The sequence below is a fragment of the Varroa destructor genome, unplaced genomic scaffold, assembly GCF_002443255.2.
Source record: "Varroa destructor unplaced genomic scaffold, Vdes_3.0 BEIS01000002.1, whole genome shotgun sequence".
Lineage (NCBI taxonomy): Eukaryota > Metazoa > Arthropoda > Arachnida > Mesostigmata > Varroidae > Varroa > Varroa destructor.
Genome location: NW_019211455.1, coordinates 22,707,943 through 22,735,822, shown reverse-complemented (window position 1 = coordinate 22,735,822; position 27,880 = coordinate 22,707,943). Strand labels below are relative to the sequence as shown.

Below are 27,880 nucleotides of genomic sequence, written 5' to 3'. Positions count from 1 at the left end.
TAGCATCCTTCTTCATTGTAGACGCCGCTAGTTCTCATCGTCTAAACAATGTTTCACACAATTAGGGACTTTTTCTGAGACTTCGTTCAGTGCAGATTGATTCAAGGCGTAAAAATATATAGGAAAGCGTCCCAACAAACGCACTGACGAAGCAAGACAGAATGTATAGTTTAAAACGAAAAAAAAAAAACGGCAGCAAAATATTTTTTTAAATTCTAATTAAATTTTATTTATTTAATTTTTTGTAACTACTGCAGCCGAGACACAACACCGAGATCAAACAGAGAGCAGGACATCAGGCCAAACAATAGTAACAGAAAAAGTTCCCACCGAAATCTAATTTCGAAGCGTGAAACGTCTCTTTAGACTTGTGTCTGCCTTCGGCCATAGTGTACATGCACGTGGACAAAGATAAATCCGTTACATGGAAGGTCGTTTGTCTAGAATCATTCCCTTTTTTTTGCTTAGCCAACACATGCCCACTTTATCACCAGTGAACAATACAGCAAATTTAAATAAAATTGATTTGTCTTTCGTCAATGTCGTCTATTCACGCCCGATGAACAATGCAAGGAGAAGTTGTGCCGTGTCGGGGACGGCAGTGCAAAGCGTATCGACAGGAAATCCTCTTTTTAGCGCTACCATTGGCCGACCATCATCGGCTAGTCCACAAGTGTCCTGTGCGATTCAAGGTTATGGTGCGATCGTCTCTGTCCGTAAAGCCGTGTTCGCAGTCTCAATCTGCCCTCTACCGGAGTTCCCCGGCTGCTGTGCTTATGCCTGCCGTTAGCATCGCCATCACCGCGCCACGGCGGACGTTCCTCTTGGTCCCAATTGTCATCGTCGGGTTAATGCTGTCTTATCTTGCCCCCTTCGAGTCCCGCTTCACAACCAGCCCGCTTTTCCATCCAATGCGGCTTGCCCGCCGCTGCTGTCTTGATTCGCTCCGCTTGTAGCGCTGCGCCATCAGTGGCGCAGAGAGAGGGAAGATCTGCCTTTGTGGTGTGCCTACTGCTACAAGAAACAGTGACCGATGGTGGGGACTGTTCCGCGCACTGCTGCGTACCCTCTTCGTTTTCTCGCTTAGCCTTAGACGCAACTATGGGCGCTGGCGTTAAGCGTAGCGTCGTGTTAAGCGCTCAGTTGCGGCCACCACCTCGACTGCTAGCTACTGCTGTTATTGGCGCCGCTGCTGCTGTTGCCGCTTCCTTCCCGCCTCTGCCGCGGCTCCGTCGGCGAGTGATGCTAAGTGGTAAGCGGTAAACAGCAGTGTTCGTTCGCGGTAGCAGCCACATAGGGCAAATACAATAACGAGTGTTAGCAGTCGCTAACGTAGAGTGCAACGTGCAAAGCTAGCGCCGTCATCGTCGCTGCGGTGCGCTGTCCGTCTGCCGTCGGTGGCCGATCGACCGTTGGTGGAGTTGATCGGTGCTGGCTTGCGCACGCTGGGAAGCTCTATTAAGAGGGGACTCGCGACCGTGATTGCGATTAAAACGTGAACAACGGCGATCGAGGAACAGTCGCGTCGTGCCAGCCGCCCCCGTCGCCGTCGACAGCCGTAGCAGATAGACAGAGACAGGCGTCAACAAATTGTTCTGTGCAGTACAGTGATCAGACCCGACACGCATGGGTAGAGCGACAGACAGATAGACCCAGAAAGTGAATTCTACTGGAAAAGAGACGAAAGGCTAACGCAAATGTTTTCGTCCTTTTTTCGGCTGTTCCGTTTTGTGTCGTTGACTCGTCATCATCAGTGTGCCGTTGTCCTGCGGCTTCGCTTGAATGCTAATACTCCGTCAAATGACGAATCTATACCATTGGCGCTGACTGCCAAAAAGGCGAAGAAAATGAAGATAACGCAAGACGATTATGAAGGAAAGCATTGTTTGTTGATCAGTAACTAGCGATCGAGCGAATCTAGGCTAATACAGCGGTCAGCCACAGCTCAGTAGACGGTACTGCTGTTTTGATTGAGTGCTCCCGTGAGTTTATCGGCGAAAAACGCATCAGCATCGTTGATTACTGGTTGGTAAGTGACAGTGTCGTGTGAGCGCCGAGTGGCTACGTGCTGGTCTACGACTGAGTTCATTAGCTCATCCTCCGAGCCTGTCAGGTTTCGCAGTTGCCTAGTTCCGCAGATCCGTCGATCGCGCTGTGGAGTCCGGTACTATCGGTACTGTCCAGCTGGAAGAGGCCAGAAAGAAACAAGAAAGGCAAAAGCCTCACTGGCTATGAAGATAGAATGCCACGATCGTGTCGTATGATCTGTAGAAACACCGAGGGACGGAAATAATGCAAACTTAACAAAATTCGACGCACAACGAACGGCAGGCGACGCCATTCGCTAGTCATAATCGTACAGTCGCTATTCTCGCTCATAGGTCTACCACATACGCACAAAGGCTCCATAATAGTAACGCTGTTTGATAAGTGGGCAACGATGGAGAGATCCCGGTAGCTATTTGATGGCAAAAGGAGCAGCTCAGACGACGAATCAAGAACAACACCGCAAAAATAGAATGCGCCATAACTGTCGGCGTAAAGGGTATGCCACCGTCACTTTTCTCGCTGACTTCGTCGACGATTAGCTCCTCCGTTCGTGAATAGGATAAACAGAGTCTCTAACAAAGTCCAGTGAATTCTTAGCCATCAGCAACAATTAGCCCCTCCGAAATACATGAGCTTGCAATTTCGAGAAGATCATACGAATTGGTTGGTGCTGTGATCGTGATGAGTTTTAACAGAAACTTACTGGTACAACTAGATAATAGTATTCTAATGCTAGCACTAGCTTCGCTGATGCGATGCATAAAGCCTTGACGTATATAGAAGTTGGTAATTGTGGTACAAAGTAACAAATAAGAAATTTGTTGACTTTCGTAGTAACAGACAGCCAATTTCTGTTTGCTGATCGAGCTAAGGCGTTCTCGGAAAGAACAGAGATTTATTTATGTTTACCTTCGCCACATTTGTACGGCACATACGTATGTGTTCGTAATAATTATTACGCTAATTGTTCCTATCGTCCGATCTGCATTTAACATCTAAACATAAAATTTCAACAGCGGCTCAGTCGTCGTATGGCGTTGTGCGCGTCGTCCAGTCAGTGCGGGACAGGCCTGCGTTCTGTTGTCGTACTCAATGTGATTCTCACTAAGAACGACGGTGCTCCACATCGGGGGGTCTAAGCTCACTACAGAGAGCAGTGCTTAACGGTGATAAACTAGTCTGTTGCTCGTTAACTCAACGTTGCGACATTCGCGGATCTGCCGTCAATATTTGCCGTCTTTATCGTGTGTCCTTCCTTTGCCACATATGAAATCTCTGAACAAAAGCAAATCTGCTATTAAACTCTACGCGCCCTTCTCAACTGTGTCATCGTCAGCTCGACTCCGAAAACGCATTGCCAAAAAAAATGGGTTCGCATGCTGCCAGCACATCTACGACCAGCCTCTCTATTTATTTACCTTACTATAGAATAGTTTTCACTGGTGAGGTGTAGCGGCGTTCATTAAGTAATGATAAAAGTTGTTATCCGTTTTGCGGTATTAGGTGAAGTGGTCTGACTGGACAACCGATCGGATTGGGCTGTTTGTTCGAAGGTAGGCTTTCGTGGTCATAGCAAGCAGGGTAACGGATACTACCGGAAGATTACCGCGAAAACTCCATAGATTGGTTCGTTCGTTAACCTAACCGCTGGCCGCTGCGTTCCCCGACATTAACACTAGCTAGCGCCATACGAACGGAGGCATAAGCATGTTGCCATCGCACCACTGCGGTACGAACAGCGTCATTATAAGCACTGCTGTGGTAAGGCGCCGCAGCAGCGTCGAACACCGCGATCAAACTATCGGCAGCAGCAGCCGCCGCCGCCGCCGGTAAAAGACAGTAAACAGCTGCAATCGAATTTAGCTCTAAGAAAACGTTGACAGCGACGGTAACAACAACGTAAGGGGACGACTAGCAAAGCCGTTCGAAAAGAAATGTATACCACAGAAAGGGTCAAGCGAGCGAGACAGTTTAATAAGCTGTCCCCTTCTTCGCTTATAATCTAGCCAACTAGCAAGACCCGTTCCGCTATCGGCGAACCGGATGCACTAACGTAGGATTTGTACGCTAATAAAGAATCACACGAAGTTACGTGGACGTGAAGTTCATTGAAGTGAAACAGGCCATCGTTCAGGAAAAACAGACAAACATAGAGACGGCAACCATGGAACTAAGAAGAGCATAATTGAAGAAACAATCGCGGGTAAAGGTACTCTCCATGGTATATATGGGCCATTCGACAGAAGAGCAGTGTCTGAACAGCACAAATTCAAATCGAACTGCGAGCGGCTTTCTAGCAAGTCTATCCGAAAGCACGTTGTGGGCGATTTTCGACAAAATAGAAAGAGATACAATTTGTTCCCAGTGTGAAACGCATGCTGACTAAGGAGGCCATGTTATTCCACGACATTCGCCTCATAACGGAATCGATCGCTGGTGAGGTGTTGCGATTATTGCAACAGCCTTGTTATCAGAATCGTCATCAGACATCGGGGAATTTTCTCTGCAGCGAGCGGAGCTGATACTCAATAGCAGTAGTAGACGGCTTCTCGGTGCTGTTGAAAATCCCTTATCTGGATAAGTGGCTATATAAAAGTGCAGAGGGTAATCGCGGTTGAGGCAACTCGGAAACAACTGCTACAGTAACAGCTTCAGCTAACCAAGATCATCAGCGACCTTGCCCTCAAATGATGGCGTGCTCGCTCGTCGTTATTGACCCTCATAGCAGTGAGTAATCTGCATGACGACAGCAACAGCAACAGTAACAGAGATTTTGTCTTACAGAAACAAAATCGTAACCGCTATCGGTGGCATCAATGCGCTTGCTATAGCTGAACGTGATTGCAATATTTTTGGTAAACAGCAGCGTCCTCCGTACAACGAGGCAACTAGAACAATGTCGGTGACAAACTGACACAAAGGGATCAAAAAGCAAAAAATGAAACGCAAGCCACAGTGTTGGCATCGTTAGGTTGTTAATAATTGTTGCCATTGTTGTCGGTGGCCTGGCCGTCAGCTCCGGCAGATGTCGGCGGGAGGTTTCCTATCGTCATCGGGACGCGTAAATATCCACCTCGTCGTCTGCAAATACATGTGTTTTTCACGAACCCGCGATGCGCTCTGATCTCACAAATAGTCCTATGTGAATCCCATCCTTCCTAAATCTCTTTTACCCTTTATGTTCAAAGCTGCTACAGCAACTGCCGCAGGTGCGATCCGCGCAGAAGGAATTTGTTCCGGTGTGGAATAAGAAGATCAGCAGCGGCTCACTATCATCTAATCAACTTCTGGAACGAAATTCGGCTTGGGGATCGTGGAACTTCCACGACGGTACGACGAAAACAGGAGAATAGACAGAGTCGTCAGTAGCCACCGTTATTGGCGGTGTGTTTTGTGTTATGTTGATGTTGTCCTAGGCGAAATTACGAGGTTACGGCACATCGTGAATACTCTCGACAGTCTAATATTCTCGTCAAGGTCGTTGTGATCGTGTAGTTAAGATATTATTGAGTTGTAATGGAGGCCGAATTGAGCGTCTGCAATGTCGACGTGCCTCTACTGAAGCGCTGTCTTCAGAGGTTGCTCGTTCTGTTCGATTGTCTCTCACAGATCGAGGATGAGCACGATGGCACACTTCGGCTACGTTTATGGACCCACCATAAGAAGCAGGATTCGCTGAAAAACGCGCAGGTAAGAATTTTTTTTTTTGAAGGATTTCCATATTCGTTTGCAAATTTGAGTATATTTAGTATGTATAGAAAGGACTAATGTCAATGGGATGTATTGTTACAGCTATTTCTACCGAAGCCAGGAACCTTTGATATCCATAGGAAATATAGCCAGTCACCAACTAGTTGTTTATTCAGTAAGTAATTGCTTACCAATGGTCAGCTACAAATGAAATAAATACAAGTAAAAGGTCTTGATACAAACTGACGTCAAGAACATGCTGAATAATGGCAACATTCGTACGCGCCTATTCCGCTTACAAAGTGGAGAGCTTGCTTCCATCAGCAGTAAGTAATGAAATCAGCTCAAAAGAAGAGAAATCGATGAGGTATGGGTACCCCTATTTCCTCAATTTGCTGCCCTTTGAAAAGACAATGAGAATTCGGTGTAGCGTTCAAGTTTAGGTTTGTTTTCGGGTTCGTGCTGTATAAGTACACCTAATAAATGTGGTTGCCATTATTATTAATTAATGATAATTAATTAGTTCGTTAAATATTCTATTAGTGCCGCGCAAAACTATGTTTGATAAGTTGGCAAAAATTAGACGTGCCGTAATGCGCCATACTCGGGTACAGTGATCTGGTATATAGGTCTGGGCGTCAGCAGATTGGCGTAGAGGCTTCACTACCTCCTTCTTTCGTTATACGTCATTACTATTTCGTGCTATACTGGATTCTTTATACCGTTCTGTTTATCCGTCAAATGCGCTTTATGAAGAATTAGCTCTAGGCATGTATTGCTCATGTCACTACCATTTACGTGGAAGTTAGCGACTTCTTCTAATATAGATGAATACATATGTTCTATTACACAATTGTAGGAATCGTTGTTAGTTGCTAGCGTTCTTATTAGTCATAGTGGATGAGTTGAGTTTTCATTTTTGCTAAAATTGTATGTAATTTTTCATTTTTCATTGTCGAGTGCATGAAAAGCAGCGTATCTCTAATATTTTCATTAGAAAATAATCAGTATCATGCTCTCGAATTTACCTGAATAGCATGATGGCCTAATACAGAAGGCAAACGATATATGCAACGTTTACTTCGTTGCTGAAGGCTTTCTGTACTTCACAAGAAACTGTGCCCGTCCAAAATTAGCTGAAGTGCGCTGTTACTGTTACAGCTAATCAACTTCTATTTCTTACGACTGCCGTAGTGTTTTGTCGTCCGAGCGCACGCGTCTATAGATGCACTGGCTGACAGAACGTTCCCAACGGTACAGTCATAGGTTTGTCCGAATGAATGTGATGACCGATCCGGAGGACAGCTAGCGATCTGCAACAACGGCTATCCTTTTTCAGTTGACCTTTTTCTCGTAGCGGACTCAACGGGAAACGTGCGCAAAATTCTATATATATATATATATATATATATATATATATATATATATATAAAGATTACACAAATACACGGTAACAATCTATCATAACAGGAATAATGCTTATCTGTGTATGGGTTAAGGGGTTTCTATCTAGCCAACAGGGAGCGTTCCAGAAATATCGAAGCATCAGAAACGCTGATCTATGTTGACGTTCTATTTGATTTTATTAGCAGTGAATAAATGTGTTCGCTAAATAAATTAATCTCAAAAAGAAATATTAATGGAGTAGAGAACTATTTTACAACGCTTTATGACGATGAGCTGGCGTGAAACCAGTGCCCGCATTCAGTGGCGAACGCGAACAATTTATGCACGAATCAGGCACGAACCCGTTGGTTGTATTTCAGTGCACGGGAGTTTTCTCAGGCTGATATTAGATCGCTAGTTAACGAGCTTTTCATGTATATCTATAAATTGCATGGGTCCCATTAAAAAGTCCTCTCATCACACAGTGTACATACGTAGACACGTGTGGCGTGAGCAGTTAGCACCACCACCATAACAGTCACGTCGATCCTGTTCTTGCACAGACCACAGTATCTATCTAAAAATTAACCCTTTTAAATTGAACCCGTTATGGACCCTTATGGAAATTGCAAATGTTTTCAGCTAATCTGCGTGCTTTATTTTCTTTCGCCTTTGTCCCGTATTGCAGAAGGTACAATTCCAAGCTAACTTCTGTCTGCTTGATTGCTAATTAATTCTTCCAGTTGTATCTCTCCGAGGACTTAATAAGACGAAAGCGCGCGTTAAGCTATTTCACTATGGGGAAGAGTTAGTTTCAGCTCTGGGGAAGAAATTCTGTAGTGCTATATAATACGTAAGCCACGATAGATCAATGTCCTTATTCTAAACACCGGTTTCCTGCCTTTGCTAAAGAAGTAATGAAATAACAGAGGAACAACAATTATTAATACGCCAGAGAGAAAAAGGCTTGTGCTTCTGAAACTTGCCTGCAAAACTCAATAAAATTTGTGCCTTTATCATTTCCAATAGAAAAGTTCAGGCGGCGTGTTCAACCTGTTGTTTTTTTGTGAGAGAACGAACGTTTTTAGTCGCAGGTTGTCAAGGATATTATTCATTGAATTATCGGCACTCTACATTAGTCGCAAAAAAAATATTGAACATTGCAGTCTAGATGCTGTTTTTATTGCTTAACTTACCCAGATGGAACAAGTGGCACTGGGTAAGAATAGCTAGGACATTGATAAGTTAGTGCCTCTTTGGTTTGCTTCAACAGGCGGACTTCTTAGTCGCGTGAAGACTTCTCATGGAATAGTGCTATTACCTCGATGACTTTTTCATTATTGATCCCTATTCCGTGAATTAGTTACCATATTGAAATTGCGCAGAAAAAGACACTAGATATGTAGGTGTCAGAAAGGCAGTAATAGGTCGGTACATTGCAATAGTTCGGAGCATAAATCCAAGTAAAAAAAAATACTCCGCTGCGTTAACTATTAGAACTGCAACATTTTTTAGGGTAGAAGTTGTAATAACAGTTGTAACATAATACGGATCGTTTGGCTGACTTGTATGCGACGGCTAAATATTTTGATTATAGCGTTTGTAACTGCCGTTTGACATCGCTTCTAATGGCTAGAACAAAAGACAAATGCTGTGTCTCCACCCTCCATTTTGAACCTAGATCTACCCACGTGTGATTTAATTAAGTGAATACAACTGTTCTCAGCAAGCTATTACGAGCGCCCTACGAATGCTCCAAAAACAAATACCCTTAGCACGCATAAGATGAGTCTTTAAATATTACATCGAATATCCATATGTACTGTGTATTTAGTCTCGAGACTAAATGACGCTAGCTACCGGTGAAAAAGCGCGCCTAAATTTAATAATTTTCACTGGAGACACGTAACATGTTTAATCCCAGCCCAGAAAGAAAACCAAAAGTTATTATCGGCGATATTACATTTTCGAAATTATTTTTCTGAATGCGTGTCTATGAAATGGAAACAAATGAATCCGCCCTATCAGTGCTGTAGGTTTTTATATTTTCGGTTACACCTTTTCCCTCTATTTCGATATATGCGTGAATAAAGGCGTACGGGCATATTCGTAGTGTTCTACTCGAGATTTTATGATATTTTACGAAATTAGTGTCGATGCGTTAATTGATAGCAAACATCGCGCTCTCTCATCGTACTGGACAGGCAACTAAGGTACTAGATAGTCGTGTTAGTTTTTTAAAATGTAATGAAATGTTCTTAAAGAATAAACTCATAATAATAATAACTTAAGAAAAACAAGAATAAAAACTAGAGTTAAGCACCCTAGTACTCTCAAAAATAAACTAGTACTAAATCTGTGTGAAATTGAGTTTAAATGGCGGAATTTTAAATCTTATCACGATAAAAGAGCAATTAGCTTCTGCTTCAAATAATCTTCCCGACGCTTGATCTAGACAATAGTACCTCAGTCTGCCGGCGTTTACATTTTCTCTCTCTTTTTTTTTTTTTTTTCTGTTCCAATTTACAACAGTGAGTTTGTTATAATTGTTCCTTGCCCTGTGTTCTAGTGGTTCTTCGCCTCGCTATCGGGAGTCCGTCCCTCTCTATGCCGGCCGCCGCCAGCACTGACCCATCTCTTCGAGCACGTAAATACTACAAATTACTAGCTAGCTCACCTAATGACGAAATGAAAGCGACGCCTGAGGATGATGTTCATGCTGGTGATGCATCCGGGTTGAACTGTCTCGTATGGTTTAACCTTTAGCTAGTATAACGTTCATTTGGACTCGCTCGAACATTGACAGCTGATTGACTGGCTCGACGATAAGCTAGATCGTAAGATCAAGCGTAACGTCGCAAAAACAACGGCTATAGCACGTTTTAGTTTACTTTTCTGTTTAGCATTAATTGAAAAATGATGGCAGTCAGTAGATTACTATGTACGTGGACGTAGCTTGTGCATGCGGTGCGAAATACCCTGAGTAATGCATCTCCTCCTATTGTACATATATGCACATATATTTATGCGTCACAGAGGCTGGTCTGTGATAAGTGTCAAGCGGAGAAAAACTCTATACATAGACTATTTAGAACCATAAAGTGAAAGTGGTTTTTTGTCGGTAAGACTTTTATGAATTGCATCGTATAGCCGTCGATCAGTTCAGCCACTGTCTCTGCACACCGGCCTGTAAGATTTTACGGCCCCACTTCTCCAATGGTAGACTAGTACCGCTTTTAGCAATTGTAAGAACGTTAGCTTGATTATTACAGACATTAAATGGCTTCTGAGAAGTTCTGTAATTTTGTGTTGAACGAATCATCAGTAGCCAGAACGCATTCCTCGTAGCGCAAATGTTATCATTATTATTGTTATATAGCATAGCAATACGATGTGCGCGATACCACACTGATCACACTTGCCGTTGTCTATCGGCAAAAGTTGACTACGTTTTATGAAACTGCACAGTAAAATCAAGAGATACACGGAAAAATAATGCATGTATCAAGTTATAAATACCCTGTAAAGTTAAACCCAACTGTGGACCTCTTCTAACTAGCCCTAGATTATAAATAATGGTTTTTCAATCCAATGAAACAAACTGAACAATACAAACACCAATAACAGATACTTTCCATGTCTATTGTACATTGTAGACACAATCCATAATTTATCCGAGTAATAGATCGGGCCCAATATCCAGCACCTCAATTACACTAAAATTAAATGGGAGGGATTTAAAGATTGTTTTGATTTGACCACGTCCGTAAGACGAGAGGCTCTTCCTTCGTGTTCCTTACCCCTTGCGGTCTACTTGAGTTATAGTGCGACTCCTGAAGACAAGGAGGCTTAGCCTTGTGGCCGTCGGTCGTAATTGTCGGACCCGGACACAGTCACGATCTACGATCGGAGGACATTATCGTTAAGCGATGTTACGCTTGTAACGATTTAAAAAAACGAGTTTCTCTTGCCGTACCTTTACCAATCTCATCTACAAGCTTGCCAAAGCCATATAAAATCGTACAAGGCGAGCAGAGAAGCTCGAATCTCGAAGCGGGTTATCGTTAAACGCGTGTCGTTTCAACTGTAATTCGATTTAGTGTAACTACCAAGACGGTCTATGTTGTTCTGTGCGGCGCAGTGACTTAGCCGTTGCCCTTAATGCCCGCTGTGGATAGTATCGTTTAGCATGTTCGGTACGATAGTCTCGGAATATACTGAAGGAAAGTGAACCCTAACGAACGACGTTTAATTGACTGCGCACTATCGTATGAACCGGCAACCTTCGTTGGCGTGCGGTGCTTGTCGTGCCCATAATCGACTGAACGAACGGACAGGCCAAGCTCCTGTTCTCCATGAATATGGGAATTTTCTTGTTATTGTTATTATTATCACGCTCACGGTGATGGGTCTGTAATTCACCTCGCTATACTTTTTCGCCCCTCAACCATCTCCCTCAAAAATTCTCCGCCCCTCCTTCCCCACCGCACAGTCAGCCACATCCGGCTTAGCCCGGCATTTCCTCCTCCTCTTCCTCTATTTTTCTGCGCTTCTTCAATCTTCGGGGGGAGTCGCTGCCAGTACTGCTACTTCTCCTGCACCGACGGGTGTTGTGAGTCCAGGCAACACCGCACACATATTACAAACAAACAGACGTACACATACAGGCACTCGGGCTGCATCACTGAAGCGAAGACGAGAGCACACAAAATGAGGACTACCAGTACAAGTACCAGCACATCGCTGCTGCAGCCACAGTTATCATCGTCAACATGGCCAGTTTCGCTCTGAGGATACCATCATACCGTCGAATGACGAACAGTCGAAATCGTACGGAGGGCCACGGTGAACGGTGAGCCGGCTCACCGCGTCTTACCCGCGCAGAAGCGCCGATCCTCGCCCCTGCTGTAACCCCACCAGCCGTTGCTCTCTCTGGCCGTCGATCATTGCCGCTGTCTTCGGTAAGCCGAACACACCAACGAATAAACGAGCGAACAAGGAAATTGGCGTTTTTAGTGGCATTTCGACCGATTTGGTCTTCGACGGGTTCAGCAAAAAGTTGTCGCCTACCTCGCTGCCTTACCGATCGACTCGGCCCACCAGCTCCGCCTGTTTTGGGTCTGATGGCCGAACAAGCTCACGGAGTAAGTGAGCACTGAGCTGGCTCGGAGGCAGCGTTACAAGCAGCCGGGTAGCGTACGAACAGAGAAGGCCGGAGAAGCCGTCGTTCTATCGCTATCTCCGCCAGCGTCTGATGCTGCTGTCGCCGGCACTTGCACGCATATGTACTTATGACTTCGGCTGACTACTGCGCTGTCGTGTCCAAGCCTTCGTGGTCGCCGGCTTTCCTCTTCGGCCGAACTGGCTTTTTTCATCTCATCGAGTCTCTATCCAATGCCGATGATCGTTTTTGGCGAAGAACAGACGCGAACGTCTGGCCAAGAAGAAGACGATTTGCGCTCGCGTCCTTCTACTCGCCGGCCAAAGGCAGCAGCAACGTCTTGAAAACCGACAACGACAAGCCGCATCAGTCGGAGGGAACACCATCAGACACACCGGCCGTGCTCTTCCCAGTGATGTTAGTCGCTCTTGCATTTCGCCGTAGAAACATGCAGAAAAAAAGCAAATGCATTTTTAACAGCGTTTCGGCCGCAACTAACGAGTTACAGAAGCCGAATGGCAGTTATAGTGAATGTGTGTGCCAGTGTTGCATTGCGGTCCTATGTTTTGCGTTAGTTCTGTTGCCGTGAACTCTGCTGAGGGCCAGTCATAACGATGCGCCTTGTACCGATGCATTTTCAGCTGGAAGCAAATAATAATCGCTCAAGGAGATACTGAACAGAATACGTAATTTTAGTGCTTTGTAGCTTCGAAATATTAGCAACAAAAAAAAAGGTTGGTTCAAGTGCTGTCATCAAGTTTTCATAGGGCACTTTCTCTACGTCGTCATTTCATTTTTCCAAAGTTTCATACATACTACTGCTTTTGGACAAACACACACCCTATGAACCAGTTAAATATCGAGGTGGCAGCGGCTTATATCGCGAAACAGTCAATTGAACCAGCGGAAACCCAGCCCATCTGCATGTACCGGCAGAATCAGTCGTTGTGATATTCATTTACTTAGCACTCCAATACCATCGAGACCTCATCTTTCTCTCACTTGTAGGGTAGACCGAAAACAGGGTATTTCAGTGCAAGTTTGTTTTCATACATCAGGCCATAGATCGGCCAAATTAGGGAAGAACGATGGGACCGATTCGTTGAAATCGACGTTCGAAATAGGTTCGTGTGCGATCGCTTCACTGTGCGTTGTTTTCTTCATCATCGTTAATCATGGCATTGTTCTTGGTTTGAAAAAAGTGCATACGCATGCAAACTGACATGAAGACATCGTTAGGACAGGAACAGCTGAGCTCCTCGAGGTGAATTAAAACCTCAAGTTGTCTCCAGTTAATGAGATGACCAAGCAGAAAAATTCAGCCCTTGTTTTTCAAATCATGTTGTTAGTTTACTTTACCTGTCAGTGTGTATCCTTGATTCTCATTCGTTACAAATCTTGCTTCAGTAGGTCGTCAGTCTTTTGCAACAATGGTGCTCACGTATACTCTTTTTGCTGAGAATCCTTCCTGGGTCGAGCCTTGACCAGGCGTGTCTTACAATTCCGGCTCTCAGGACTCCTAAAACTTTTATTGCTACGGAGCAGCCATAGGGTGGGCGGTCAGCCTCGTTGCCACGCATCCTACACATGTGTCTCTCGACAATTCTTGTATTTGTAGAATTTAGCCTCGGTTAGGAGAAATTTCTATCTTTGTTAGCCCTTTAACTGACTAATGTCTCAAGTCGTGCCCTCCGTTCCCGCAAGTACATTATCATGTGCTCTATACCATGCACTTTCGGTAGATTTCAAGTTACTCCCTCGCCTTTCCTCTATCGTTAACCCTGTTTTCATGCTAGGAAAACGGCTTTTCAGCAGATTTTCCGCCCGAACATAAAGTCCTCCCTTCAGAAATTTGCAAAAAGTAAGATCTCTCTCAAAAGGGTTTGCACGAAGTCAATTTAAACATGCGACGTAATAATGCTAATCTCATTACTAGTATTTCCTGTCGTTAGGATAACTATTTTCTCGTAATATAAGTAAATAGGCTTCGTGCATTTTCAGTGAATAATTGGGTTTGCTAAAAAACCGACCGTGTCCAAGGAAGTCAACGAAGCTTGAGTCTGTGTGTCCTCTTTGGCCATCAGTTTGTAAGATCTACTGTTTTTTTTTCTTAAGCAATACATTGTGTTTGGATAGCATGACATTTTTTGTGGACGCGCACTCTGTTATTGAACGGGCTTTCTTGCAAAGTGCAACTAACGCGTACTATTTTTAGCTATTCTTTACCCTTTTAGGTTTTATTTCCTAATGCATAGGTTGACTTACTTTTAGTATTTCTACCAAGACTATAACCTCCCAGAATTGAACACCCTCGGGGGCTCACAATGTGCTGAGCGCCAATTGGACAGAGCATGAGTGAACAGCGCGACGGTATAAACATTGATCGAACGAAAGAGGCGTATCTGAAGTGATGCATTTGGAAACCCCTGCTTGGTAAAGGTTTAGATTTGACATATTGAATGGACAGATGGCCGCAACCCTTAAGGCATTTTATAACGGCCCTTTTTGCATAAACATATCTATTTCTGTTCTCCGGTTATTAACCAAACCCCATTGGCTATGTTCTCTTATTCATGCAAGCGCGATATTAATTAAATGCACCTTCTAAATAAGAAATCAATAAAAATTTAGCTAATTAACTAGTTAATTAGTTAACTTTTCTAAGAACTAAGGGGCTAATATGGTAATTTACAAATTTGGCGTTTGCTCACCGGAATCCCCTATCAAAATGTTGTCTTCGGAGAGATGAATCAGACTAATCGGTCTGTTCTAATTAATTAGTTACGCGGGCGGTCTAGTCAAATCTGAGCCGCTTTTTGCGATCTTTAGGAATATGCCAGGGATTTCGTTGTGATACCCCTTCATTTCGTATCAGCCGTCGTAACTAACGTGCATCTTCATATTGTGTTCTCTCTCTGTTTCGTGTTATTCTGTCCATACTCATCGAATCTTTCTTTTTTGACACAATTTCAGGAGTTCTTACTATCAGTGATATCGGAAAACCCAGCTTCGGAACGTAGCTATATTGTGACATCATTGGACCGTCTTAACCAACTGTATATTGTGCGAGGCGAAATTGAACGGGATGCTTGCGTTATAGTGAGTGCCTGTGAAAACGAACTGACGGCCAACGGTCCACTAGCTAATGTTCTAAGAGCCATGCGGCTAGTCGAAGAACTTCTCTGCACCAAACATGGAAACCAGATGCTCGAAAACTTAGTGCTCCGCAGCGGCTCAAAGCCGCCGATAACCTCGGATCCTTTCTTATCTGAAGCGACCGGACCTGGCCCAATGATCGGTGGCTCCGACGGTAGAAGGGATGGACGCGTCACTCGTCGCGTCGAGAGTGAAGACTCGTCGTATGATTCGGATACAGAGAGCGGGTTAGGTCCCGGCACCCGATCTCAGAGCTCCCAGGGTGCTTCACATGGAGCGCTAAGTCCCGGCATGGCCACAGCACCAAACAACGTTCAACAGCTCCACAAACATGACGATGTCTCTCGAACAGTGTCCGACACACTCGGGGCCGAATTCGCTGAGTATATCAGCACGCAAAAGGTCGAACTCAAGGCAGTTCTAGCCGATCCTGGCTATCAAGCAAGGCTTGAGTTCGCTTTAAAGTTAGGCTACACAGAAGCGCAGGTACAAACTGCTCTACAGAAGTTGGGCCTGAATGCGGCAAATAATGAGTTACTCGCCGAGTTGATTAAACTATCCTCCAGCGTGTCCAAAGATGACCAAACGCCAGTAGCGCCAATCGCAGGAGGCGATCAGCCTGGTGGAGTAGCTGGCAGCGCCAGTAGCGGTGGCGAATTACGGCCTATCGTAATCGATGGCTCCAATGTTGCGATGAGCCATGGGAACAAGGACGTGTTCTCTTGTCGGGGCATTCGAATTTGCGTAGACTGGTTCCGCGCCCGGGGTCACACCGAGTTGACGGTGTTTGTGCCCAGCTGGCGCAAAGAGTCGGCTAGGCCGAACACACCTATTGCCGACCAAGAGATCCTTTTACAGCTAGAACGAGAAAAGCTGCTAGTGTTCACGCCGTCACGAAATGTAGGCGGGAAGCGTGTTGTCTGCTATGAGGACCGGTATATTCTAAATCTGGCGACTGAGAATGACGGAATCGTTGTCTCGAACGACAACTACCGAGACCTCGTTCTAGAGAAAGCGGAATTTAAGCGAGTGGTCGAAGAGCGCTTGCTTATGTACTCGTTTGTGAACGATCGATTCATGCCCCCAGATGACCCACTCGGTCGGCAGGGACCAACTCTCGACCAGTTTCTACGTAAGCCTTCCGTCGCACCCCAACAGACTGTACCCCCAATTTGTCCGTACGCAAAAAAGTGCACTTACGGCAATAAGTGTAAATACTACCACCCTGAAAGGGGAAATATGCCGCAGAAGTCAATTACCGATCGGTTAGCGGAACAGTGGAAAATAATGCAGGAAGGAAAGGCGCGTAACCTTCACATGGGTTAGTGTTCGTTTAATTAATAATCAAGACTATTATTTTTATTTTACATATGTTTATTAGATTTTTAGTAGTATTATATACACATAATCATTTAGAGGATACCAATGTAAATACATATGGTGAATAATGTAATTATAGATTTGTAGCTATGTAATTCGCACGAAGCAGTGCACATAACTGAGATGATCTTACAAGGTAAAAACGATTCAGACTTAATGTTGTCATTTAGTCACACAGTATTGGAAAAATTTCTAATTTCGTTTATATTTGTTTAGACAAGAACGTTTTGAAAAAATTGTATAAAACTATTAGCTTGTTTAACGAGCTAGACTTTTAGGTAGATCTCCTTTAATCTAAAAGTAATCATTTTTTTTTTTCATTATATTGAAGAAACTGTTCGTGAAACGTATGCCGCATTGCTCTATTTGTCCGCAGGAGAAATATGTTAAGAAGAAGCGGAGCTATTATCTTTTACATTTATAACAAATGATTCATTTTCTGAAAGAAGATCAAATCTGTATAGTCGAAAAGGCAGTCGTCCAGTCCTTCCGATTCCCATGTTGAAGAGCACGTCGTAACGCCCAACGCTAATCAAAACAAACTTTTTTCCAACAGGTGGCAACGAACTCACGCGAACTCGTAGTGTTCCCGTCACGTCTGCCGGCGATCTTTCAGTCCCAGCTGCTAACAACAGCGGAGCCAGGAAAAAACAGCTAAGTCGAACTCGTTCTGCGGCCCCACCACAAAGACCATTAACGCATGACGACTTCGGTACACCTACCATTGGCTCTGGTGCAACAGGTGGCCTCGGAGAACCTCGAAGTCGACCAAAAGATGACTTTGCCATCTGGCAAGCCTTCGTAGATAGCTTGCCGTCAACGCCGTTATCCCGTTACTCGAGTTGGTCGAATCTGCCACCACCGAACAAAACAGCGCATGTCGGCGAGTCTGGCCACCTGACACTTGCTAAGAAATTGTCCGACCCTTCTGAATCACACCAAGACGTGAATATTAGCTCGCTTAGCTCTGCGGGATTGGGAGCTACCTCAGTAGTACCGAGCGATACCGGCAACAACCTGCACAAAAAACTGCAGCGCCAATTAACGCTCAATCCGACCTGTGATGATCGGCTAGCCCAAATGCGAATGGCAAATGGTCCTGCAGGCATAGGCCAGCCATCAGGCCAGTCAATAGGTGGAAGCGGTGGTGGACCTCCAGGCGGACCGCGAACAACTGCGTCGCATCAAAACGTCTCTCGGCTTAGCTCCGATGGATCCTCATCGGCATTTCGGGGAGCGCATGGAGAGACGGGAAACAGTAGCACGTTTAGCGACGGTGGCTGGCAAGTCGGATTACTTTCCGGCCAGAACTCAACATCGGACACTAGGTTAAACATGTTTCCCAATCAGTTTGTGACACCCACCTGCTACCAGCCAAGCATCTGGTCGTCTCCTCCGCCACCGGCGCAGCAGGGGGTACACGGCTTGCGGCCATCGAGTCTGCCCCCGCAGAACCGAATGCGGGCACCTCTCATAACGCCACCTGGGCAAAGTCTCTCGAAAACGACGACTCCATTCGGAACTGCGGCTTCTGATAATTCTAGCGGAGCAGAAGGAGGCGGTGGAGGAGGGGGTGTTGGCCCAGGAGTTTTATGGACGTACGGCGCTTTGGAGCAACGAAGCAAGGTTTACTATCATCTTACATCCATTTTCCCGGAAGCGCAAGTTAATGCTGCCCTGGAACTGCATCCGGACGGGTTGAATGCGCCAAAGATCTGTGCCACGATCCTGGCGATGTTCCCATCAAAATCGTAGAGTAACTAACTAGGTTTAATCCTAGCTAAATGTAACCAAAACACTTGTTTCACTGATATCAGTACGAACGCAATTGAACTTCCCAACCGATCGATACACATTTATGTACGCTATTACCTATCGATAAACTCAGAGCGACTGTCCCAGGCTGAAAACTAACAAACCAATAATACTATTAGCTGCGTTTTCGTGAAATTCTGAATGACGAGGCGCTCGATCAACTATCACAGAACAGATGAACACAAGTCTCCTAGTAAGTACTGACAAACGTCTACCGTACGTGCTACATAATATAACATCATGGTGTATGCCAGTATTAAACGCTAACATGGGCAACAATGGAACGACATTTTCGGTGGAGTTAGCTATTTGTGCCCGGCTGCATTTATATATGATCTAAACGGGCGTACACAAGCATTGACAGATAATTTAAGCGCCAAAGCACACGGTAGTGCTTCATTGATTGTACTTGGTAGTCCTGCGGCGTTGGAGCGCCACTGCCGAAGCTCTGCCGCAATAACTATCGTATTTCTCGTTAAGCCAAATTAAGTTGCCAATCAGACCACCATTACTTTGCTTCACGTCTGATAATCGTATCTATTTTACAACGAGCACGAGTCAATGTTAGCATCGTTGTTATTACTGAATTATGATGCTAGACGTATACCTGTGCGTAGTAAATGTAATGTATCGTAACGAAATCGGATTGTTGCGTCGCGTACGATGCCGTCAGAGGGACACATTATTAGAGGCCAAGGCGTGAAACTATTAGTTTAAAAAGTGACGTATAGACGAAGCTAGTAGAGTATGCTAAAATTTTATTGGTGAAAAATTTCTGCGGCGTCCCCAAATAGAACATTGACGGTTTAGTTAATGTCCAGAGCGGTAAGCAGGCGTTCAGCAGCTGGTCGGCGTTGTTTTGTTGACCAAGGAAAGTATATAAATAGCGAGGCCGAAGCACACTCGTGAAATCGAGCGGCTCCTTTAGTAGACATATAAAAATGCCAACATGTCGACGCTGCAGCGCGCTAGTATGGCGATTCTAGATTGAGTGGAATAAAATCTTGTCCTATACTGGGACGTGGCGTAACTATGGAGCAGATTAGTTAAGCTACTATGCCAGATTCCACCGTGAACCCCGAGGACTTTAAAGCAAGGTGAATGACAAACATGCATATATTCGTTCAAAAATACAGAAACGATACTATTACATATAATGCTATCTGCACATAACAGTGTAGGGGTAGTCGGTGTGTGAAGCCATCGCTTAGCGGGCATGTGTTAGGTGTTTGCCGGAAATCTTGTCGCAGCGAAATATGCCGATTTCAATATTGAGATCATGGTCCTCGCCCACCCCTTGGCGTTCCTGATCTAACGCTAATGTACGTGATTCTAGCAATAGCACTAACGAAAAACAAACCAGCGACCATTTCATCAAAAACCGTCTTCATTAATCTTTCTGTATCTCTACGTATACCGCAATATATCTATATGGCACAAGTCTTGCAAACGCTATAATCTCTTACCTCATTGACACGTTCGAAATCGAATTCGTAACAACAACCGTTACCAATATACTGTCGTTTGACATTATCGACCCCATTATGATGAAAGCTTACCTGTTTCACTGGGGTCATTATTCTATTTTACATACGTATGAAGCTACATATAGCCTGTAATAATGGGCATTTTAGAGTAATCAAACGCGAACAGCGTATGTAGTGTTTGCTACATAAAACCCGCCCGTAGAATGTGGATAATTGTTGTAGCTTGTATAGATACCTATGTGCACCTACCTGCTCCTCGATGAAATACGCGAATGTAGTTATGGATTACAAGAATAGTATCGAAATCTAATTCCTCTAGGGAAACAGTAAAGCCGTCTTCCCTGTCTCCACGTACGCGGGCGTGTATGAAAATCGAAAGAGAAGAAGGGCGCTAGCTGAGAGATAAGCAGCGAGAATGACTCGCTGTATTTATAGCGTCTTTTGTGTAGATGATCAGAAGATTCCCTGGAACAGGTGTGATGTTTCGAACGAATGTTCATGTAGCTAAGCTTTGATCCCCGCCCTCCCGGATGACGATCCTATCCTGCACTCGAAACAACGTGACGACGAGACGCAACAGATTGACGCAAGGTAATGGCATCAATTTCATTGCTTGTCAGATGCTACGACCGAAGTCTTATCCGAAATGGAAAGTTATACTAGCATCACGAATTTTATTATTAGTTTGTAGAACTTATAATAATTATTATTGTTGCGGCGACTTTTATATAGGCGTATGTATGCAGTACTGTAGTCGGCCAATGGGTCGGCGTGGGATCGGCTGGGAAACGCTCTAGTCATGTAGCGAGTATAACTGAAAAACAATCTCTTGGGTTAACAGGGAACTTAGTAATGCTTTATAGCCAATATCTGTAAACGTAGCGCTATATATATATATATATATATATATATATGAACGCTACGAGGATTTTGAAAATCTTCTGATGACTCTGCCTAATGAGTATAGATGATATCATTTTTACATAGAATATTTTCGCGACGGTGACTCATTTCGAAAAGGGGCACTTTTTGCTACTAAATATTTTGGTGGTTATCTGCAACAAAAATTACTTTTAAAAACAGTCATTCCGAGTATACCCGTTCTTCATACAAGTATAAAATTAATTGATAAAATATCACAAACGTAACAGTTCTAAGGTACAGGTGAAAACAAATGAAACGGTATTAGGCAAAACGTTTGTTGATTCATTCTGATGAATGGGAAGGTTACTTCTTGCATTATATTACACAACCAACTCGATGTTGTAGAGTTAAGGCTACCTAAGGCTTTTTGACATTTTAAGAGCATTGTGGAAGCTCTGATTCATGTAGCATTATTTTAATGCAAACCAAGAGTAACAATGACGCCACGATATAACCTTTTGTTTATATTGTATGTATAATTTCACGTCAGCCCGTATTCGTCGGAAGCATGAATAGTCAGTTTTCCAAAAATTAAAAATACATAGAATTTTCTTCGTGTAGAATATTTTCTTGAAATAAATTGAATAAACTTAACTATAGACCTATAGAAATACTAAAGTGAAAATAAATATGTTTAGTGTTATTTTAGGTGTTCCAATCAGCATATTCAGAATGAATAGCAATCATGCTGCTACTAATGAATCTAAAGAATTAGGTGAACGTAGTGCCATTTAGCTTGAGTAGAAGATCTCAGTAGAATTCAAGTAGCGAGTCTTTGCAAGAACTGATTTCCTAAATCTTTCCGAACCTTACTTCGACTACCGGGTGTACTTAAATAGATAATGGTATGCTACATTTGTGTGCAGCTCATAACAGTTTCACTTAACGATCTGAAATAGAATATGAATAACAGCAGGCGATCGACACAGTAACAACCCCTCAGGGCTGCCCCCCTCAAGGAAGACCCACATGAACATATCTTAATATTGATATTTGCTACATGTTTCGATAGGCAAAGTTTTCTTGAACAGATTGCTACAGCTTAGCACTGCCCGTAGACCGGACTTAGGAACAGAAGCTGAAAAAGCAAAGACAGCACCGGGCGTTAAGAGAGAACGAACCTTGCTGTATACAGTTGTTCCATTGATCAACAAGGGGACATGTTAGGAGTACCCCATTTACTGGACAAGCGTAAGTCCGCTCTACTGTTCAGAGCTGCTGAAGCGAACCGCAACATTGGTGCAGTATCGTTATTATTACCACTGCTTGTATTATATAATGTTCCTCTTCCGTCAAATTGCACAGATTCTACTATTGATAATTGTCTAGTTACAATACCACATAACAATTTAACGCCTAGGGCGTTCAGATCTCTATTGTATCCCCTAATCTACCTTTTCCATTAGTGGGCGCAATAAACGTCTTCATAAAATGATTGTTAGTATACAGAATCGCCTGAAGTAGAATATAAGCTATACTGCGCTGTGTATCCTTCGATTCGTGGGCGTAATCGCAATGAGAGCAGTCCATGACACAGACAATGAAAGCAATTGAAAAGAGGGCAACGAAGATATTTGATTTATTGACTAGTTGCTTAACTACGCGTCTCGCTACATGCACATACACGAGTTACTAAGCGGGTAGGGTCGTTTTCGCACATGATTTCATAGTCACTTTCGCATAGTACCTTTCTGCTGGCGTAAAATTGATTTTCGAAAAAAAGAACCTAAATATGATTGAGATAAACATTCAAGGAACGCATCTACTAAAAGAATGTAATGGAATCTTAACACAATGCGCGCATCATTATTCGAGGAGTCAGTTCGATCGTATTGTAACACTAAGCGTGAATGTAAAGAGAGGAAACGAATAGAAACCAATTGCAACGAGACGGAATATGGAACAGCCATGTGGCACGTAACAGAAAGGCGCGAATCATTTGCGTTAGTTTTGCTATTACATTGTCCCCACCGGCCGTGACGGCCGTTTTGACAATAGTTAAGCGCGGTTCCGTCAGGGATCACGCAACAGAGGTTCCAGAAGCTAAGAACGGTTAAAAGCGGAAGTGGAACAAGATTTATGGGTCAGTTAGACCCAGCTTTTGTTTAGAATTATTATGACTCTATGTTTATTAGAATCACGGTTGTTTACTGAACTCACATTCAATTGGAGAGTTGTTTTATGTTTAACACTGAAGCTGCTAACAGCTACCTAACACATTGTTTTTCGTGTCTTAGACCCGGCACCTAAGCCGTTAGGAACCACTTCAGACGGTTGACTTCCAGCGCGAAACGAAGTGTCGTTGCACCTGGATTCAAGCCTAAACCACCTCATGAATTCTTAAGTTTAGCAAGTTAATACGCTACCCACTGCGCTATTACGGAAACAAGTTGATACAATGGCCACCGTTGAACGTTTTCCCATTTAGTTCAAGCGTTAACCACTCAAGTTATGCCTACGAACTATCGAGATGTGTGGATTAACGATAAGGACTATCTGAATGCCCACTTGCAAAGCATTACCCGATTGGGCTTGGTAACATGAAAATGGGCCATGTAAGTCTTAACAGCTCATGAAGCTCCACACACTTTTGGTCGCTTTGAATCATTCATAATGCAGTTACTATCATGCACACGCTGGGTTTGCTCACATTGTGCTATTCTGCATATATATATATATATATATATATATATATATATATATATATATATATATATATATATGCCTAATTATGAACGGTTCTTCGTTCAACTTAGCTGCCTAATGTTGACTATTTGATGACGATAAGGAATTACCGTACATTGTGCGTTAATTGTAAACTTGCACAGGAAGCGATAGGTACTTAGCACAAGCATCGATGATTAGAGGATTTGATATAATTATGATACTAACCGACGAGACACACACAATCAATACGATTAATGCATACATTTATATATATATATATATATATATATATAGTTTATAAACACGTAAGCTCTACCTGTTGCGAGAGCGAGAATATATAATGTACGCGTCGATGTTTCCTTTTATTGATATATCCAAGTGTCAATAGTAACAATGGTCCAATGGACGTGCGCACGAGATGCGAAACGAAGAGGGTACATAAATGTATACCTCTCTCTTCGTGGTGTCGTTCTGCATGTGTATGTAACAACACAACGGTAAAGCATGTATCTATATTAGATAGTGCAAGCGTACAGTGATGTAGATATTCAGAAATCTATCGTACGCATGGGTCTTTATGCCTCATAAAGATGCCCGTATATTTACCTGAAAAAAAACTTGATAGGTGCCGTGTACCAGCAATGCATATTATTTGATAATTTCGAATCAGAACAAGCGATTTCAAAAGATTTCATAATATTATTACAGTCGCCTTATTTGCCTATCTAATATGTCAAAGGTCAGATATTGCATTTGATCGATAAACTGATCATTCAAATGAAATCTCTATATCAGGAATAATGTACGAGGAAAAACTATAGCGCAAGCTAGGGCTTCTTAAAACTCTCACAACTTTGTTTTTCTATTTATCCGAACATTTGTCACCTGCCATTGCAGTGCAGTGTTGCGTGGGATTTCTTTTGGGGAACGTGGAAGTTCAACGCATTGAATCTAGGCTCATTAAATGTATATTTTCCATCTAAAATACACTTCCATCACGGATGAGCGAAAAGTATAATAAAAAGGTTGCCATTTACGTAGCACTTTGTATATCGAACCCAGTTCACAAATCCTCTTGAAAAAAAAAGGCGGGAAATTATAAGCTATTGTATCTATTATAATTATTATCGCATGAAAAAATGTTGGCGACAGGCATCGTTGCCGTGCAGTAAGACCCGCACGCAATTCTGCGGTAGCGACAGTTGTAAGCACGGAAGCCGCGTTTTTCTAACTATTATGACTAGTCGTTGCCCAAGACCCACTGAAATAGAAAAAAAGAAAAACGTTTTGCTTAGAGATCAGCCACGACAAAACGTAAATTTGAGACTGATTAGCTTATTATATAGGAAATATTTTCAAATTTCATAAATATTCTTGAATTATTGTTAAACAAAGTAAATTGCAAGTCTCTTAATGCTTTGCTAAATAGAGTGACAACTACGACGCGCAGGTGCGTCAAGTGGTGGCGTAGTGTGATAGGCTTTCGAATAAAGGAAATGCACGGTTATGCCACGGTTAATGGCGGGTTGGAGCTGTGAAAACAGTTAAAACATGGACGTTTTGCTTTACTCCCAGCGTACACTGTCGTCAAATGCGTGGCACTGAAATGGTAGAACGAAGTGGGAGTGATACTATTAACACGCATCGCTGTCTTCACTCTGCTGCTCGAGAATAGCAGCGCAGGTGTTACCATTCGTATTAGTATCTATATTATCTATAACTTCTCGTTGAAGTACTGATCTTGTAAACAATGGTTGTATAACTGTTTCGAGTACTAAACAAGCCAACAAATTAACTATATATATATATATATATATATATAGCTTAATGTCTAACATGGGCTTGATGCCCACAAGCTGTATATTTGTTTCAAATACACCCAACAATAATAGTGCGTGTAGCCTATACTAGTCGAATTTATCGTAGCGACACTCTGCGGTAGTTCCAGATGTAGCAACAACACCAGCAGCATGCACAGTAACGCCCCGCGGATTTTCGCTGTTGCTGTCGTCTGCTAAAAAGATCGGTCTGTCTGCTTGTTTGCCTCCCAGTTTAACTTCATCCCCCAGACCCCAGTTACCCTTTACCTCAGCATGAGTAAGCTTCCCTAGAGGAAGCGCATTTTACTATGTAAGTTGTGTTCACAACAACAACAACAACGATTACAAAACGTTGATAATACTGTTAACAACAACAATATTATTGTAAGACACGTATACTGTCAGTAAATACCGTTATTAATGACAATTATAACGCTAGTAATGACGATAGCAACCAGAATATTATAGTTAATGATAAACCTTAAATAATTAACTAACCCAAAAATGTAAGAAAACTACTATGATTTCTGATGCTATCACTATTATTACCAGTGATCAAAAGGTTGACTCAGAAAACGACACACAGAGACCTCGCATTGACAAGCAAATAACTGTGAACAGTCTTTTCTAAACCGAGAATAATAAGTAGAGAGCCCTGTTGGCAAGCTAATGAAGTTGTGGTGGAAAGGTTCACTTAAAATGCTATTGGTTTCCTAAAAAATCACCATTGCTATGCTACGCCATCTGTAGATGAATAAGGCAAACTGTTGCTGAGACATACAGTTACAGCCGGCGCCATATATGACCATCATCATGAAGTAAAAATTACAGAGTTTCAGAGTACTCTAAGCAGTGCAAACAATACGAGCAAAGAGCAGCTGCGGTAAGAACCATGTTGCCAATGCGAAACGGCCAGATTTTAATCGACGAATTCGTTTTCTGATGACGCAAAAGAACGAAACAACGGATGCGGACATACACACTGCAGTTGAAGTGTACGTCGGTGTTACGTTAAGCACAATAACATGCATAATATGTCCATACTTGGTAACGAGCAGGTTTAAGCAGGATGAAAAACACAAAGGAAAGCTTAACTGATGACCGAGTTTCTCAAATCTCGGCAATCTCACTGAAATGTCAAAAAATCGGTATGTGAGGAAGAAGAATGCATTGCGCGATTTTGCGAGTAGAGTCTACGCATCATGACAGCGGTGGTGATGATAATGGTGATCAATTATTCAGCATATAAATAAAACGTATGAAAAACGTAAGGCGGCACGTGTGTTTACTTCGGGGGAAATCGTATTCTAGAATATATAATAGGTATATAACAGAAAAGGAACCTATTTTTCTAGAAAATTATGGACGGGAGAGTAAGACGGGATTGGAAACATCAGGGATATCATAGGTTAGAAACATAAATTACCTAACGTTACTCATCTGTACAGCAAGATATTGATATTGATCTCTGCAGTAACAACAAGCAAGCTATATCCGACTATACTCAGCAGCTACGAATAGCTCGAATAATATTTTTCTTCACATGCGTATCCAAACAAAATGCCCAGCATGATTTTTGGCCGTTCAGCTCATGCAGTTTGGTGCTTTAATCTGCCGTTATACTGGTTCTGGCTAGCTCAAAGCCTGTCTCGAAAACCCAAAATGCGGGTGCACAGATGGGTTGGCATGTCAAGACTTCGATTAGCGACGCCAACCTCACGGCATGTATTACGGCTCACTAGCTACCGATCACCATTAATAGGTATACGAAAAGGTAGCTGGGAAGTAGAGTGATTGACTTTTGTTAGGGTACGCTGTTTCGCAGGGAGGCAGTAATATCCAGTGTTCCCATAACTGGCCTAACCGTTCGTGTCCTTGATTTATCGGTAATGTTTTCTAGTCCAGTATGTCGCAGATCGCCCGCCAATTTGAAACCTGGCACTTTGCCAAGGAATGAAGGAATCAACTCGAATGCGAAATCGCTGCGCAAAAACTCGTGTAGACGTGAATTCTCCGTTTTGTCAGAGTTAGTCGGAAATAGAAACAAGCCGAGCCGACGTTAGAAGCCGGCACGGGTGAGAGGACCTATGTATAATATGTGGATTACTTCTAAATACTTCCTTAAGTAGGATCAAACGGTCGACCACGTAGATGAGGTGAGACTTCGAGCGTCGAGATTCTTTGTCCAGTTGCATGTTACAATTCAAAGACCTTTTTAAGTTGTTTGATGTCATGATATTATTTCACCTGCTGAGTATTGTGTTGTAAAGCTTTGAGTCTTAGTAGAAGAGTCAAACGAGTTGACGGAATTTACATAGAGGCTAGGTTTCCTTCTCAGCGACTGG

The 27,880-nt window shown here is 43.1% G+C and overlaps 1 protein-coding gene across 4 annotated transcripts; it reads left to right on the top strand.

Annotated features, from left to right (window-relative positions):
* The first annotated feature begins 377 nt into the window (after positions 1 to 377).
* LOC111244038 (uncharacterized) lies at positions 378 to 26,806 on the top strand. 4 transcript variants are annotated; one of them, XM_086978507.1, is made up of 5 exons: positions 378 to 2,545; positions 3,553 to 5,739; positions 9,695 to 9,772; positions 15,260 to 16,763; positions 17,379 to 26,806. In XM_086978507.1, exons 2-5 carry the CDS (start codon positions 5,566 to 5,568, stop codon positions 18,575 to 18,577), a joined length of 2,955 nt encoding a protein of 984 aa, XP_086834633.1. In that variant the 5' UTR covers positions 378 to 2,545; positions 3,553 to 5,565; the 3' UTR covers positions 18,578 to 26,806. The 4 variants fall into 4 exon arrangements, with proteins under 4 accessions (XP_086834633.1, XP_022646317.1, XP_022646320.1 ...); XM_022790582.2 differs by having other exon boundaries at positions 378 to 5,739; XM_022790585.2 differs by lacking the exon at positions 9,695 to 9,772 and having other exon boundaries at positions 380 to 5,739.
* The last annotated feature ends 1,074 nt before the right edge of the window (positions 26,807 to 27,880 follow it).